General features: G+C 41.7%; 1 protein-coding gene across 1 annotated transcript in view; it reads right to left on the reverse strand.

The window, feature by feature from the left end:
- DKK2 (dickkopf WNT signaling pathway inhibitor 2) overlaps positions 1 to 16,842 on the reverse strand; it is a 45,277-nt gene extending 28,435 nt beyond the window's left edge. The window contains exons 1-2 of the mRNA XM_026078462.1: positions 16,636 to 16,842; positions 9,095 to 9,106 (exon numbers count right to left, since the gene is read on the reverse strand). Of these exons, the coding sequence (XP_025934247.1) occupies positions 9,095 to 9,106; positions 16,636 to 16,842 (219 nt within the window). The remainder of the gene's footprint in view (positions 1 to 9,094; positions 9,107 to 16,635) is intronic.
- Positions 16,843 to 17,192: the final 350 nt, after the last annotated feature.

Here is a 17,192-nt window from a genome sequence, read left to right on the forward strand (position 1 = left end):
AAAAATCATGTACTACATGTTATCTACAAATGTCATAAAAATCATCAGGTCCCCGAACCAGTCACAAGACATCACACCTTGCTCTTAAGCCGAGACCCTTGGAGCAGGCTGGCCGGGCAGCACACTCTCCTGTGAGCCCGGGCTGTCAGGAGTCCAGGTTGGGGTGTCAACGTTAGCTGGAAGGGGAAGGAAAGCAACAAAACCCATGATACTGATCAGATTGCCAAAAAGTCATGAATCCTGTCGCACTGTCAGCCTGGCTCATGAAGAGGATGTTCCTAGTTTACCTGTTTTACTTGCACACACTCTTACCCCATCTCCCCTTAAAACTTCCCTTGGGCTCCGCTGAGCTCTAGAGGCTGGCTCCTCTTGGAAGGAGCTAGCTGGACTGGGAAGAAACAACAGTCGGCTAGCGTGAAGCAAATTCCTGCACACTTAGCTGGAAAACAACCACAGGTCTGAAAGTCTGCAGGTAGAATGTGCAAAATRGGAAATTAAGAGAGTTTGTTTATTTTTAACATACTTATTAACCATGGCTCTAAACTGGTTGGGAGTTTGCAGCGGGAAGAGGAAAGCATAGGGTTTTTTTGTTTGTTTGTTTTTTTCACACTGAATACATTCATTAAATCAGAACTGGTAACAGGAGACTGCAGCTAGGGAGAGGGACAGAGGCAACACAATGTTTTCAGGCGGTGCAAAGTCCCACTTTTGCCTGATGCTGGAGGGAGATCCAGTGAAGTCAGCATTAATGGGGGTAAAGATCTTCCAAGGCTTATAATGCAGTGACTTTTATTTAGGCTCCATTAAATCTCTAGTCAAATAGATTAGAAGGATAAAGTGGGAGACTCTTGAGTTGTTTGACTGTAATCTTTGCTCCCAGCTGCCTGTATCTAGATGGCCCAACCAACTCAATACCTCCCGGGTGTGTGAATGGTTTCCACCAAACTGTAGCAACTTCAGGGGCATTGGACTTTTCAGAAAGCTGTAAGATTGTTCTAAGAGCAGAAATAATAAAGAAAAATAATTTGCACTGGTAAAGTATTCTTTTAATGCACCAGTGAAATACAGGGTATATTTAATATATTTGAACTGAGAAAAATCTCAGTTTCGTCTCCCCAAGTTATGTATTTTCATCAGCTTGGAAAATATTTCATCAAAAAGCAGGAGGAAGTATTGACTGCTTCCATTACGAATTTATGAGGAAATGATATTTATTCTGCTGCTGGGTCCAATTTTGCTATGGAAAACTCTGACTTTAAAGGTAATTGTGCATACAAAAGGGCTGAAAGATCTGAGCAGAAAAAAGAAGGTGGATTCTGACAGCAAATTTAAGTCAATTCACTACAAAATTGCAGGATGTACTTATGAAACTTGTATAATGTATGAAGATACTCAGCTCTATGCATAATGACAATTTGGGATGGAATAATTTACTCCTGAGCACAAAAGAGCTAGAGGAAGTAGCAAAAGCAAAGCAAAACAAAACAAAACAAAAAAAAAAACACGAAACCCCCTTCATTCTGAGTGATGAATGACTTGAAAATCTGAACCCTTTTTGAAAGTACTTGCTTCCTTTAGCTGACTAAATGGTAGCAAAATTCTTTGAAAACTCTACCCCCACTTGTGTGTGCTACATACTTTGTAAATCACTCCTAAGCCTCTTTGTCTATTCCTTCATTTTTCCATTTCCTTTTTGGAGTAGTCATGTTTTCCATGCACTGCAGCGATCTCTTTGGAATATTTAGCATGTAGTCTAGAAGTCTCTCTGGATAACAAACCCACGCTGAAGTTCATGAGGGTATTCACTGATTTCAGCAGGCACTGGAGAGGATATGAAAATCAGCGCCTGCCATCCCAGATCCAATGCTCCAGTCCAATAAAGTACTCAAACGTTTGCCTAACTAAAAATTACATATGCATGTTTTAACTGAGGCAAACGAGACAACGGGAATTCTTACGTGGAACCATAGGCTTAACTTTCTTCATAGAAGAAAAAGGAAAACGTAACAAGCTATTTTAGGTTATTTATGATGTTGATAAAAATAATAAATTATGATAAATTATGTAAGAACATAGAAGTTGCTATAGGGGATCAGAGGAAGGTGCCCAGGCAGTGTCCTGCTAGTTGCAAATACTCAGAGGAGTAAAAAACCAAGCAAGTACAGACTGATTTTTTCCGTCATACATTCTCCCAGCTTCAGCGAACAGCAGCTTAGAGACATCAGAAGTTTTAGCATTATGTTTAGTAACTACCAGTACAATCTATCGTCTGCGCCCTTTTCTCTTCCCTGTTTGAACAGTTTTATATATGGCTCCCACAGCATCAAGTGGCAAAGAGTTATACAATATGAAAAAGTAGTTTGTTCTGTTCTCAATTCCTCATATTCTCTCTGGCCTTTTTTCCCCCCCTCTCTGCTGCTGCTTCAACACTGACTGATAGCTACAGTGACTCTAATTTACAAGTCATCTGTGTAGGTGCATAACTGTGATACATTATGTCACATACATTGCTTAATCCCTAGAGAAATGGAATTTTACCTGTGAGTTTATTTACCGTGTACTCAGTCTACTGAAAACTGCTGCAACTCGCTGTAGTCCAGTTTAGTTCTTACTGTTCTGAATATCTTTATTTCATTAAAAACTTATGTGCCTCACTAATCCCCCATTTTCCAGACAACTTACCAATACGTTGAGCAGTAACAGTCTCGGGAAGATTCACCTGAAACTTCACTGGTAGCCTCTCTCCGTGAAAGCTGGCCGTCTATTCCTATTTATTTCCTCCTGTCTTCTAACGAGTTATTAATCTGAAATGCATCATCCTCTGGAAATTTAGTTTCTTTAAAGCTGTTTTACTTGAGCTGTTGCTCCACTCACCCAAGTATTTGAAGAGCAGTGGCTAATTGTTTGCCAGAAATGCTGTCAAACGTTGTTTGATCTTGATCTGTTATTAGCCTGGTAAGAGAGTGCTGTTTTGACACGTTAATGTTATCTTATAAATATGATTAAGGTTGAATATTAAAGCGTTGTTTTGTGAGGCGGACTGGAAGGAAGAAGGAAACTTCAGCCTAGCACATGTTATCAGGACAGCCGAATGTTTGAGGTTTTTTGTTCTGGAAAATATTCAGGTGAAACATGCTGTGAAAATAAACTTTAGAAGAAGCAAGTGTTCACAAAATGTCTTCTAGTAGCTACCATTTAAGTTAATTTCCTGCCAGTGGGGTCATTTAGGGCGGAAGAAGATCAAAAGTAAAAGCAGTGTGAAATTTTACTAACAAATGGTCAAAGTTTTCCCAACATCCGAGCACAAAGACTTCCAGTGCCGTGAACAGCACGCGGAGCGGCAGAGCTCCCCGTCCTGCGGTAACACAGCCATGTGGCGTCCCACCGACATCCCGTGGGTCACGCTCGGGGCTGCGCTTGTCTCCTCACGCTGTTTCAGTCTCCACTATCACACCACCACCGGAGCAGCACGAATCATCCCAACTGAAACGCAGCCCTGTGCCACCTCAGCAGCCCTTTGAGTCCTCAAGGTGGGATCTCACGCAAACCCTTCTGCCCTCCAGTTGGGGGGTAATAAAACTCAAGCTTAAATGGCTGCACCTTACAAGTCCTGTGTGCTAAACAAATGAACAGAAATGCTACAACTTCAGACCTGAATACTGACCAACAGCCAGAAGGAGCACTGGAGGTCGAACAGGGAAAGAGAGGAAATCAAATCCAGAAACTGAGCGTCCAGTCTCTGTTGCACAATCTGTTTTCACAGAATCAGCTAAATCTGAATTAGGGAATTCCACTTCGGTTTTTGCTCCTACCGCTGCTATAGCCGTGGTATCTGGGAAATGACTTAGACACTTCTCGGGAGAACAGCATGGGTCCAGTGCTTCCAAAAGGCCGAAGTCAATACATTCATGTGTCGGATGCATGTGCCAGTGTAGCCGCCCCAGCTGCACAACACATGATGCATCAACTGCTTTACATAGGGTGGGTCAGGAAGAGGCTCATTAAAGAGAAACATTACAGCTCGGCTTGCAACATCTCTGCGTCCTTGTCCAGTTTTATACTGAAGAAAATTACACTGTTTTAATAAAAGGGTTATTCTGGATGGAGACTGAAATCAGTACAAAAGGGCCAGATGAGCTGTATCTGGTACAATAAACACAGACACATTACAGATCTTTCACATCATTAAATCATTATCGAGGAATAATGTAAATTATTCTGATTTAAGTTTTCAGGTAATACCACCAAATTATTTCAATGACCAAGTTCTGATTATTTTACATAGGTGATGAAAGACAAGAGCGAGGGAGCCTCAGCCTGGTGATTTCCTTTTAGCTGAAATTCCCTCCTGCTTGGAAAAGGCAATGACCCAGATCCCTAAAGGCATGCAGAACCTAATTCCCACGGAAATCACTCAGTAGAGTTGGGACAAATTTTTCAAGGGTATTTGGGCACCTACCTGTACAAGTAATTGGGGCATAACCTTTGAGATGGCTTTCTGCGCAGAAGAGCATTTCACGTCTTGGATAAGCAGGCAGCAGAGTAAGGAAGCCAAGTGTGGCGCTTCTGGGCTGTGTGAGCTTGCGTCTGTGGCTACATTTTTTTGGTGCATATGCTGGGAAACAGTGCTGGAGGGAAGTGAGTTACATCACTTCAGTGGGTGCTAAATTGTCACCATTAAGGACGTTCCCCTCAGTGGACCCAAAAGCTATTCCTGAATAACCGAAAATATCATCATGTAGCTATTACAGAACATAACCTGTTTTGTCACATTTTCCCCATCCTTGACTGAGTCATCAGTTCTGACTCTAACCATGAACTAGGCTACAGTGCACTGCATACCTGTTTGTACAATGTACATACTGACTTCTGTTTGTCGAAAACCTTTAAATCAGTTAAGACAGTGTTATTCTACTCTTCCTCTGTTTGTTCCCATTGAAGGGGGATTTTGCAGGTGACTCACTGAGACAACAGCCCGAAAGTGGATCCCCCAGTGTCCAGTGGTATCTTGGCTAGTCTGGCCTGTCTCTGGTACATGTCTGTTCTGAAGAATGAAGGATTTGCACAGTGCTAATTCCTGTTACACAGACAATCTGCAGTCCATTTGCTATTCCTTTTTGGCTTTATTTTTAACAGGGCCTTAAAACATATTTTTCCTTAAAATGACAACATTCTTTTCTGCCCTCTTTGTTCGTGGGGCTTTGTGTGCTCATAAACAGTTTAAAAGTTCCCTTCACACCTGCGATGCACATGTGTGCCTCTAATAGACTCTCTTATCTGTCCTTTGCTGATAACTTATGAGGACAGTGGTTATGAAAAGGCACCATCCTTGCGACTGGGTTAAACAAAACAAAACCCAAATTCAAGATCAATAGTTGTGATAGGAAGGCCAGCACGTCTGGGGAAGGGGGGAAACCTGAGCCACTAAGCTCACTAGAAATCGACCTGCCCAGAGAGTGTGGGGTTTCTGAATTTTACACTCTGATATTTAAACTTTCCATAACCTGAATTCATTGAAATGCACCAACAACAGAAATCCCCACTTGCATTTCAAATGAACATCTACTGATTGGACACCTCTTCCCAGGAAGGTTCTTAAACATTTTGCAGATATTTATTAATGAAGCCTTCCAAAGTCCTTGGCAAGCAGAGGGGCAAATATATGCTTCCCAGTTTGGCAAATAAGAAAAAGAGCAGAGGAAAAGACACCTAAAGCTTTGACTTTCAAACTCATCCTTCCCACTGCCAGAGAACTGTTCCCCCTTCACTGCTCCAGCCCATTGTTTTTGCTACACTTTGAGTGAAATCCAAAGATAAAGAACACTCTAGTGCTTTTTTGCACTAACGAAAATGATAATATTGTCTTTTCATTTATGGTTTATTCCTGTCTCTACCACTTATGTCTAGGTAATACTTTGACCAAGATTTTCATATGCAATATAGACAGTTAAATGCAAAGGCTGAGAAAGCCCAAGTTCCTATATCTGATATCCTTACAAAATTTTGCACTACCTAGCACATATTATACATTCATGTAATACTGATAATTAGAAGCTCATATTCCTCATTTGGCAAAAGATACTCCTTCTCATTCCTCCTTCCTGTTCCCTCTACAATTATTGTCACTTCTGTAGAGAAAGAAAGGGACAGTGTTTTCCTTATCCCTCATGCTGGCCCCAAAGTTGAGAGGCTGGGGAGGGGGAGGAAAGCTGACCTGTGACTCCTTATCAAATGGCAAACCTTGCTCAAAGGTCCATGGCAGCACCCTGGATCATCCCAAGCTTTTGCTCCATCCTTCCTTGTGCTTCCTGGACTCTGTGGTGCTTATCTGGAAAGCTGTGCCAAAAAAGCTTCCCAATTAACATAGTCTGCACTATGCTAAAGCTATGTTGCTCCTCAAAAAGCAGCTTGTTCAGAAAATGCCCCCCAGGAGACTTGTTTATACAGCAAGGAGTGGAACGACATACATTAAACTTCCCCGTAGTGACTTCTTTTCTGGAAAGATTGCTCTGTTTCCTCCTGCTGTTGGGTTATACTGTGCTCCTCAGGCAGTCCCACCAAAATCAACAAGTCCCCAAGGAAGGAAAGCCCTCAGTCAATACCACAGAGTAGTTTGGGGGCAGTAAGGTTTGCCTGGTCTTTCAGCACTGGTACAAAATCTTAGAGGCTTCCTTCTGCACAGAAAACTCAATCATCTGGTTAGACAATGCCACAAACTACAATTTGATACCTAATAAATTGTCCCAAAGCTATAATACAAGTATTTACTTGGTCACTTATCCTTTTGGCAATAGAAAACAATTGAGACCGAAGTTCAGTTGCTATTTGTTGCAGCTGCTGTGGCAAGGACCCCCTAGGAAAGTAATTTCTAGAGGATTCTTGTTAAAAAGACATTTCCTTGGCGTGGGGTGGAGGTGGGGGATGTCTGGAAGATAGCAACAGGGACCAAAACCAAGCACAGAAGTTTACAAGCATTTCCTGAAGAGCATTTTAAAAGCCCTGTATTTATTCAAACAATTACAAAAACATTTTATCCAGCTAAGCAGTTTAGCCCTTCAACCAAAGTTTAAACCTGACTTTTGATAGACATTTTTCCTCAGTGAGCACACAGACCCTAAGACAACACGTGAGGCAGCATCAGCACTGGGTCCCCCATGGGGAGTGTCTGGAGAAAGGCTGGCAACCTCCTGGTTTTCCTGGCCCTTCCACTGTTTCCAGTATTTCCACTGTTCAGTAGTGACTAACACTCACTCTCTCTCGCTGCCATAGGAGTTGGGTGAATTGTTTTCTTATGAGTAATACACAACTGCAGATTAAGCTTTGTTGGATTCTGTTAATGCACAGTGACCAAGGGTCTAGAAGAACAATTTTCAATCTCGCTGGCTGATCCCATAATGTTTACCTCACTAATTATGGCATATGATTGGTTATATAAGTCATATGGTAACATTATTACTACCTGAGTGGATGATGAACTGAAATTTAAGAATGACAAATCTAGTAAAACTTTCAGACTGCTAAATACATGAAACATCTGGGGTCCAGGATGTCTTTGCATTTATTTGATGGCTTCCATCATCCCAGAGAGTTAACAAAATGATCCCCCCAAAGAGAAGAATAATGATGCCAGGCTGTTTACCTCTAAACAGTCATGAATTTATCATCAGATAACACACCAGCCGTGCCACCTTCTCCAGCCTGCCCTTGTTCTCTGAGCCAAACACAGGAGAGAGGCCAGCTTCCCTCCTTCCATTACTATTATTATTCCCTCATGTTATTCACCATAGGCTCTCTGCTCTCCTTGTGAATGCAGTATGTCAGCTATCTAATCACAACTTGCAACACTTTCTTCAGTAAGGAGTACCATTGCCCTCTCTACCTCTGAAAGAGGAGATAGCCATTTTTGAAGATTTCTCTCCACATGGCAATTCGCRTGCTTGTCTGCTCATATGGCCACCCATTAGATAGGGGTGGGAACTCTCTCTCACTTGACTTCTACTAGTGAAGAAGAAAACCTTCAAAACTAAGTTTTCATTCATTATTAGGAACAAATCAAAAGCCTTTATTTAACCATTTACGCCCTCATGCAGGGAAGACCTGAGAAAAGAATGAATTCTCACACTTCTGTCATCTTTCTCACCCCCCTGGAAAACACTGGAGTTGTCCCAGACACCTTCCATTTGTGGTCTCCTCTTCCCTCCACCCCTGAAGAATGACAGGGGAGACAATGTACAAAAAGGAAGAAAGATTCCCCATCCGCTCCTCATCCTACCAAAGAGCAGAAGTAGGAGGCTCACAGCTCAGTCTCTGTATCTTGGATAACTGAAGGCCCCGATACAGAGAGACGCTTTTATGTCCAACCTTTCCTTTCTTAAGACAGGAAACAGGAGGACCTCCCAAGCAAGTTCACGATGAACTGGATGGGAGCAGGCTCTGCTCTCTAGTTCTCAAGACAAAAGAGGCAAAACGAAGAAACATGGCAAGTCCTGCCCAGTCTGTGCTACCCTGCCAGGTCAGGCCAACAGAAACTTTGCGTAGCCATTTCTGACTCAGCTGCTGCTGAAGACATGGTGGAGAAACAAGAGGTCTCCCGAGCCCAACTCTCCTAATGCCATCTCTTGTTTGCAACTCCATGTTGCAATGGACAGAAATTTTTCTCCTTTTAAACGTATGCTCTGTAAAAACTCACCTTGAACAGAGGCCATATAAGCAAAAAGCACTTTTTGCCTTATACTGCACATCAATGCAGACCTGGTAAGCAGCTCACAGAAAGCCTTCAGACATGCCAGTACATCTAGTGTCAAGAGAGGGTGGTAGAAACAGTTCTCATTAGAGCTTGCAGCATTTGGAAGCCCAAATCCTATTTTTAGTAGTGACTTCAGAAATAGCCTAAGTTATTTGAGAGGGGACTTAAGCCTTAAATGAGGACAAGACCTAGATTTCTATGACTCCCTCTAAGTTGACGGGAATACTGGCCACTGGCCACCCAGAGCACTGTGCCTGTACTCTGGGGAACACTACAGTTTTGCTGTAAACAACAAAAAACTAAATACAAGTCATGGTGGTACATCTGTCGCTGCCGGGTTTTTTTGACACAGCCTAAATTGTTCTGATGCTTTTGAAAACATATTGAACTAAGTTAACCACAGTTGGATGAGGTTTAGCATTTTGCATTTCTGTTAGTGTTATTTATATATGATTTTTCCTCTCCCGTCCTCCAGAGACCTTGTTTTAGAGCAGATTATCTTGCTTTAGGATCTTCGCAGGCTGTCCTGAACAGGTACACCCTTTTGTGTAGGATAATGTGGTAAAATAAACAATTCTGGAGACTACCCTGCTCTGTGAAAAAAAGATAAATAAGGGAGTTTTTTCCCCATAAGATGCATTACTTTCAGTGATGAGATTCCAAGTATAAAAGTTTCCTGCTGCAATGTAAACATATTTGTTTTGCAATTCCATTTAAAAGATCTCCACTTTAGACATTTAAGACTTTCAGGGAAGAGATCACACTGACAGCAAGTCACTGCCTCATTCAGTGCAAGCTGCCAAAATGCACACAACTGAACCCTGCCCTCTCATTCATTGGACTGGTGAGTATACTTTTAAAAGCATGCACAGCCTGGTTCACACTTACATGATGCACAGGGAATGAGGCAGAGGGCTTGCAGAGTGAAGCAACACCTCATTCTCAAGCATGTGCAGAACAGTCCACCTTCGCTCGCTGCTAGAAATGCTAAGAGAGGGCCATTTGCACTACATATGTGCAACACGCAAGTCTCCAAGATTCATTACTGTGCATATGAAAATTCAATCATATCAAAGCTTAGGCTTTAAGAAAGTCCCACGGGGTTGAACCTTGTGCTCATGCACTTTGAGGGGAAAGAATGAACAACTCTTAAGCTTTTTTTTTCTCTTTTTTGTAGCATTGCCCTGGTCTTTACTTATAGTAAGAATAAAATAGTTGCTAAATGAGTAAACTCCATGTTCCTACTACATGTTTATATCCATTCATTTCTGTATCAATAGTTCTGTTTCTGTGTGGACCCAAATTAATAAATCAGAGATAAGGTCAATCCCAAGAAAACTAAGATGAACAAACCAATTATTTTATCTGAAAACTGCTGTTCTTTGGTCATTTGGTATGACTGCATATGTCCGTTCATACTCTCTATTTCTCTAAGGTATAACATACAGACATTCCATTCCATCTATAACACAGCGTTAGGTAACTCATTCTGGAGCAGAGATTTTTGCAATAAACTTGAAAGTCCCACAAATTCACTTATTTTCCTATTTCATTGTAATTTGAAAATTGCTTTGATTTCATGAAATTTTACATGAAAATATATCTGCACTTCAGTCAAAAAGAGAAAAGTGATATTGAAGGAAAGTGGCAGTTGGGGGACACACATGATCTTTTTTGATCAAGTATAGGATGTGCAATGGAGAGATGAATATTCATGTTCTCCAATGAAAATAAAGACTTTTGCAGCCAAAATTTGTGTGAAAGCAAGCAAACAAAACCTTTTGAACTTCTTGGCTTTTATGCGGACCTTTCACATCCATGGATGTGAAGCTCTTAGAAGCTGGTTTCAGCCTAAAGGTACCAGAACATAGCACTGAAAAATGAGGTTTTTCAAAGAATTATCCTAGGTTCTTTAAAAAAAAAAAAAAAGTCTAAATGCACATAGTGCTTTACTGATGGAGCAAAAGTAGAAAGTCAGTTGCTGTTCCCCTTTCCGCGTAGCGTCACGCACACCTACACATCCTCACACCACGAGCGTCTCATGGCTAGAGCACAGCTATCGCGACGAAGCCCCGGGCAGCCCTGGCCGGCGCGTGGAGCAGCTGCACGCGGGCAGCAGCCAAGCGGAGGTGGCCGCACCAGGCCTTGTCCTTCGCACCACGATTCCCAGGCAGTCGCCGCCGCTGCACGTGTGTGGGGGCAGCGCAAGCTCAGCAGGGACTTCTGCAGCAAGTCCAGGCAGGAGGAGGAGGTTTCTGCTTTTAAGGTATTATCCAAATCGTCCTTTTTATGTACATACAAAAACTTGTCTGGATATATTGTAAAAAAGCCCAGATACACAAAACCCAAAGAGCAAAGGAACTCATGAAAAATGAAAAAAACAAAACCCAAAAAAMCAGGAAGCTTTATGGGACTCCTCTTTTGCAGAATTAAATTCCTCCTGAGCTACATTTCCAGGATGAGGCATTTGCAAGTACAACTCTAAAGGACCAAGGCTTAACCGACAAACTGGGAGATATGAAATACTCRCAAGATACATCTGGTGCTGAGATAATTAAAATCAAAATTAAACCTGTGCTATATTTGCATCTGCAAAGCATCAGTTAATCAAACATAATGAGTTAATGAGACCCCTTTTCTGAGGGGAAAATAGTAACATGCTTCACCGTCCTTTGTGTTTTCCATAGACGCCGCTGTCAGACTTCCCAGGCAGAAACCAGCTCTCCCTGAGCGTTTGCACACCCAGTAGCACATTAGAGTCCTGGAAATTTTCGAGGCATTATTGCAACATTAACAGGAAATAATCGTGGTAAAGCCATTTTATAGGAGCTTTTGCTTTGTATTAAGAAGTTAAATAATAGCAACAATTAAAGGGGACACCAAGCAAGACCCAGGGAAGGCGATAATACTCTGTGTCCCATTTTTGCAACCATGAGACAGGCCACTTAGCTATTTAGCAAGACTGCTGCCAGTAAACCAGCGTGTCTCCCACATTCCTAACAGTGAATAACAAGAGCAAAGAACACATTCTCTGGTGACCTCTGCAGATTTAGCAATTCTGGTTATTTATTTTCTTTTTTTAAAATGCTGTTGCTGGATATAGTTTCTAGGTATTGTAATTAAATTATTTTTAATCCCGTGGAGAAATAATTTATACTGTCGTGGTTGCTAGCTATTCGAGATATTGTGGTTACATTTTTGGTGTTTTTGGTACATTTTATTGTAACATTCTCAGGGCACTGCAGTCAATTACTACGCATCATGCTGTTTTACTTGCTACAAAGTCTCATCCAAGCATTTTCTAGCAAGTCCTTGTGGATAGCTACGTCCTGTTCAAGAAACACATGTGTGTCCATGCACGGATAGGTAGGAGATCTGTGCCAACTCAACCATTTTGATTAATGCTTTCTCGGTTTGGTTCCTATGGGCTTAAGCCTTCTAGCTCAAGGTGCAAYAGAGTTAAAAAATGCATTTTTAAAAGTAAACCAAATGTATTTGAAACAGAAAGGCTTAGCTGATATCTGCCTGTCATGACTTTCCAGTGTTGTAATTTTTCCCAGCTTTTCACTCCTCTCTCCTTTTCCATAGCTCATCATCTCCTATTCACCCACGCAGTCGTGCTGATCCCCTCTCTCCCGGCCATCCCAGTTCTTCCCTTCGCCGCTGCTACCTCCCCTTGGCGCATGGGCGGAAGTGGGAGGGATGGTCCCAGTGGGAAGCGCAGACCCAACCAGCTACTCAGCAGTGAAAGGAAAGGGAAACAGGACTCCCTGGGAGAAAAGTCAAAAGAACGGCATTTAGCCAGGATTTGGGAAGGGTAGAAGAGAAGAGGGCCCATGGATTAAAGAAGGGAAACGGCTGGAAATAAATGTTGGTAGGTCTCAACCTACCAGATCATTAAAGGCAATTGAGGGAGTGGTGACCCCGGTGCTGAGGAAGGGGACATACACTTCAGGGGAGAGAGGGGMCTAAAATCCAGAGGCAAGAAAATGAAAAAGTGAAGCGAGTCAGCAGTGCTGTGCACCGTCWAATGGAAATCAGTGGAAGGGCCACAACTCCCAATCACAGTTACAACACGTGGGATTTTCCCTTTCCCACTGAGTCCCTATAGGTGAGAGGGAAGACAGGAGAGCTTGTCCCCGCACAGTGGRAGCGGTATCCGACACACAGAAAATTCACCGTTGTTGCTCATCTGGCATTCTTCATTTATGACTCTTTTACTTATTTAGAGAGCTGATAAACCCATAACAAGATCCTAGAGAAGCTAGAGTACGGAGGTATTAGCTGCTCCTTGAAGCCATTCCTCCAAAACAAGACTTTAAGGGAAAGCAATGGCAGCTAGTCTATAGCCCCAACCCRTGGTCTAACATGCACTGTATGGTCCTATTTTTGAGCAATTTTCACCTCAGAAGACGTATGATTTCACTGAAAGYCTTGGGCTACAAATGACCGTTAAGCCTGATCCTGCTGTTTCCTTTTGCGGGATGATGTAGGTAAGTAGATGCTACAGAATCAGCCCCTTAAGGACAAAGGGAGGAACATGTCTCTCCATACATCTACATATCTTTTCCCCTGTGAAAATGCTGTAGACACTTTGTGATTCTTTGTGAAAATGGCAAAACATTAACAGTTTGTGGAAAGTGGAAAACGGGAGTGACCGTGAAAGTACAGCTAGAATCTCACTGGTTTAGCACATCGGTGCTGCTCATTCTCCGCTGATCCAAGGCAGTAAAGGGAATAAGAACAGAAAATAAATGATATTCCTCAGAAGGACATAAAAATGTAACTCTTGCTCAAATTCACATTTACCCTGGCTGTCCCTCCAGCAAGCCGGATCAGCTTGCTTTGCTCATATGAATATTTTCATTAATTTGAACTGGAACATTGCCTGACAAAGGAGTGCAGGACCTCCTGTTTCTGGGCAGAAGCACTGTAACTACCAGCTGAAATATATGAACACCCAGATAAGCCATGAACTGCTAGATCTGTTGATTTATTGCTGATTAAAGATTTCCAAGTTGCTGCTAGTCCTGGTAATTTACACAATTGAAAATGTTATATTAATGTATTTAGGAAACATTCTGAAAGCAAGTTAGTCTACCAGACAAAATAAGTAAATAAGTTGCTGGCTAATGGCCCTTTCATCGGTTTTGGGGAGAGTCCTCTGATTTCCACTACGTATATCAGCAGAGCATCAAATGCACACCTTCGAGCTGTCATAACAGCAACAGCAAAATTCTATTAATTTCCCTTTAAGCTGTATGTCCTTGGTCCTTAATAAAAATATTTCCTATTTGTAAATAAGACACTAAACTTAGCATTTAATGTTACAAAAAAATAAAAGGTATTCCCATTTTTCACACATTATATATCACACTAAGGCAAAAGATCGTTTTAGAAAGAAAAGCATAGGTAGCTCTATTCATATAAAAAATGACATACAAGACTTCAACACAAAGTCCTATAACCTAAACAARCAAGTACTAATCTAGTAAGAGCATAGTCTAAAAAATTGTTAAAATGTCATGTCTTAACTAGTTGAGGTGTGACCCCCACTGTTAAAAAATGGAGCGGCTTACCAACCCTTCAACTAGAATATCACCAAAGATAAAGTGTTGTCAAAAGAGCAACTTTTTTTTTCTTCTTTTTACTGCAGTTCTGTGTTAACTGTCTTGCTTCAAGAGGACAGTCAGATCTACATCTACAGTTCCTGGTTGCAAACAYGAGACATTTTCACGGGCTACATCAGCGTGAGGCTGAGCAACAAGTGAGGATGGAGTCGCAGCGAGGGAGGGTGAAATCAGCCCCAAAAGTCACTGACTGGAGGTGAGGTTTGCTCCTCGGGCGCAAAATCACTGATTCTCCCAGGGGGGTTCGCTTGAGGAAGGAGGGCAAAAAGAGGCTCCCGTGGGTGAAATTTTACGACATGGTACAAGCAGAGCATCTCAAAGCCTGCGACAGCTCTTCTGCCATACGAACTCTAGCAGTGTTACCTCTGGCTTGAAGTACACCTTGTGCATTCATGCCAGTAACTGCGAAGCCCATTGCACGTAGTCCAGGTTGGCAAGAAAGGGGCAAATCTTTCAAATGCARCTCATGGGCAGTGCAACTTCTTTCCAGCAACTAGGTGAATTATGATCGATCATTCTCAACGTTGTACCTAATACACACTGAAGCGATAGGGATGTTGTACGTAGGGTAAGGTGGCAACAGTTCCCCAAAGGACAAATATTATACAGCATGCCTGGGGCTGGACCATGTACTATCCCACAAGGACCTGCGCTGAAACTCATGAAACTGAGATAACACGCAGTGGGAAAACAGGTACTACATTCTGGCTTTTTGTGAATATACAGAAAACAAAAGAAAACCTAAGACGAACGTATGAGAAAGCATACCATGCTCCTGTATTTCCTCAAGGTGATTTAGCATAGTAATTATAACAATGTGTACTAGGAAGGAGCACAGTACTTTAGAAATATGAAACTTTGCCACAGCATCTGTTACCAAACTTTGCTCAGAGGTAAGGAGAGGCGACCAAATTCTGGATGAATTATAAAACATTTGAGTGGCCAGGGAAAGAAAGCTTGGAGCAGTTTAAAACCAAATTTCTCACACGCAAAAACCAAAACTACCACCAGCGTTATTATGCATGCACACAAAACCAAATGACAATATCCAATTACTAGAAGGCTAATGCGAAACGCTTTAGTGAATTCAGTGCGTTGCTTGAATTTACAGCTTCTTTGCTACTTTAAGGAAAATCTAGGCAATGCCTTCAGGCATTCAGTATTTTTTTGCCATTTTAGTGCTGAATGTTGGCAGCTCCCTTGCTGCTACACTGTTGCTTATGAAAAGCAACCGTATTTGGAGGTACTAATAGTGTCCCATAGTATAAAATCTATATTTTCTGAAGAAACCAGAATATACCTGTTTCAAAACCATAATGCACAGCATTCACACCATCCAAATTGAGACTTGATAGGGAAATAGCAGACTGATGGCTTCAAATACTGGTTTATGGTTTACCACAAAGATAGTTGAATGAAGAACATTTTCTTCAGACCCCCAAGAATCCAAGCAGAATAAAAGGGAAGGAAGGCTGCATAATTCACAAGCAAGTTAGGGTCTTTTTTTCATAAGGTTTCTATAACCTTATCTTTTTTACTTCTACTCCAACTTTCTTCCCACATATTGAAGACTGTTATTCTCTGCTTATCTCAACTGGACATAATCAAGCAAAACTTCCACAACCACAAGAGTGTACACAGGACAASAAACCTGGAATTTATTTTCTGTCATATTAATCAGATAAAAATGCCCTAAACTATACCACTGGGACAACGTGCCTTTTCATTCTCACCATTACCCTTTCACAGAGGAAGATATCAAAGATCAGCTTTCTAGGTGTGATTTTTAAAAGCAAACTTCTTTTACCACTGGAAACACAGTTTTCATTTTAGGCTCAAATTTTCCTTGCCTATTCAAATTCAATTTACTTAGTGCCTGAAGAATTAACAAGCAATTTCTTCCTTTACTTCCAGCAGTCCTTTGAAGAATTCCAAGGAGAAATGCTAAAGATCAGTTTTTTTAGATTACTATTTCTTTTATCAATTATTAATCCTACAGAGAAAAACAGAAGGTTTAAAACCTTCTTACTTCCAMTTGCCCAGCTCTTAATTCCTATTTTAACATGATATTGTTCCAGACAACCCTGATGAGGTAAATTAATTTAATTAATAAGGAAAAGTTTTGAAAAGAACAGGAGAAGGGGACTAGCAATTAATTGCGTATAGCAACAGATGGACAGACACTCATGCAATTAAGTGATGTCCTACCTCTCCTTGCCGGTGATAGTGCTTTGGAGGTTTTCCCATCTGTTCTAGCATTTTGCCCTTCTTACTGCTAGCAAGCGTTAGTCCCTGGTGGATGCCTGCAGATCTGTTGGTTGCCTGAGTTGGAGCCTCCCCCATCAGGGTGGACTTGATGGAGTTCACCTTGGAGCTGGAGCTGTCTAGCTGGGAGCTCTCCACGATCAGGACCGCGGCTAGTAAGAGGAGACAGCAGGAGCACTTATTCCACATCAGCACGATCATCTCCCCTCCCCCCAAAAGGATTATCTTTTTTTTCTTTTTTCTTTTTTTTTTAAGGCAAAGAAAACAAAAGAGCAAAAAAAAAAARGRWTTTWAAAAAAAAACTCCCAAATTTGTTAATAAAGCAATAGGTTTCAATGCCACACACTCAAGGAACTGCTGTTCTGAGAGACAGAGGGAAAAAAAAAAAAGAATCCCCTAGGAAAAAAAAATGTGTCAAGTCTATAGGCACTGAGCAACTATCGGGTCTGTGAAGTGATGGCTTTTTCCTCCAGGTTCTTGAGAAGTCCAGGAAATTCTTTAGTAACTGAGAGCAACAGACTATGAGGCAACTGCACCCATGGCAGCTCCCC

This window comes from Apteryx rowi, unplaced genomic scaffold (assembly GCF_003343035.1).
Source record: "Apteryx rowi isolate R43461 unplaced genomic scaffold, aptRow1 scaffold_48, whole genome shotgun sequence".
In the NCBI taxonomy this organism is placed as follows: domain Eukaryota; kingdom Metazoa; phylum Chordata; class Aves; order Apterygiformes; family Apterygidae; genus Apteryx; species Apteryx rowi.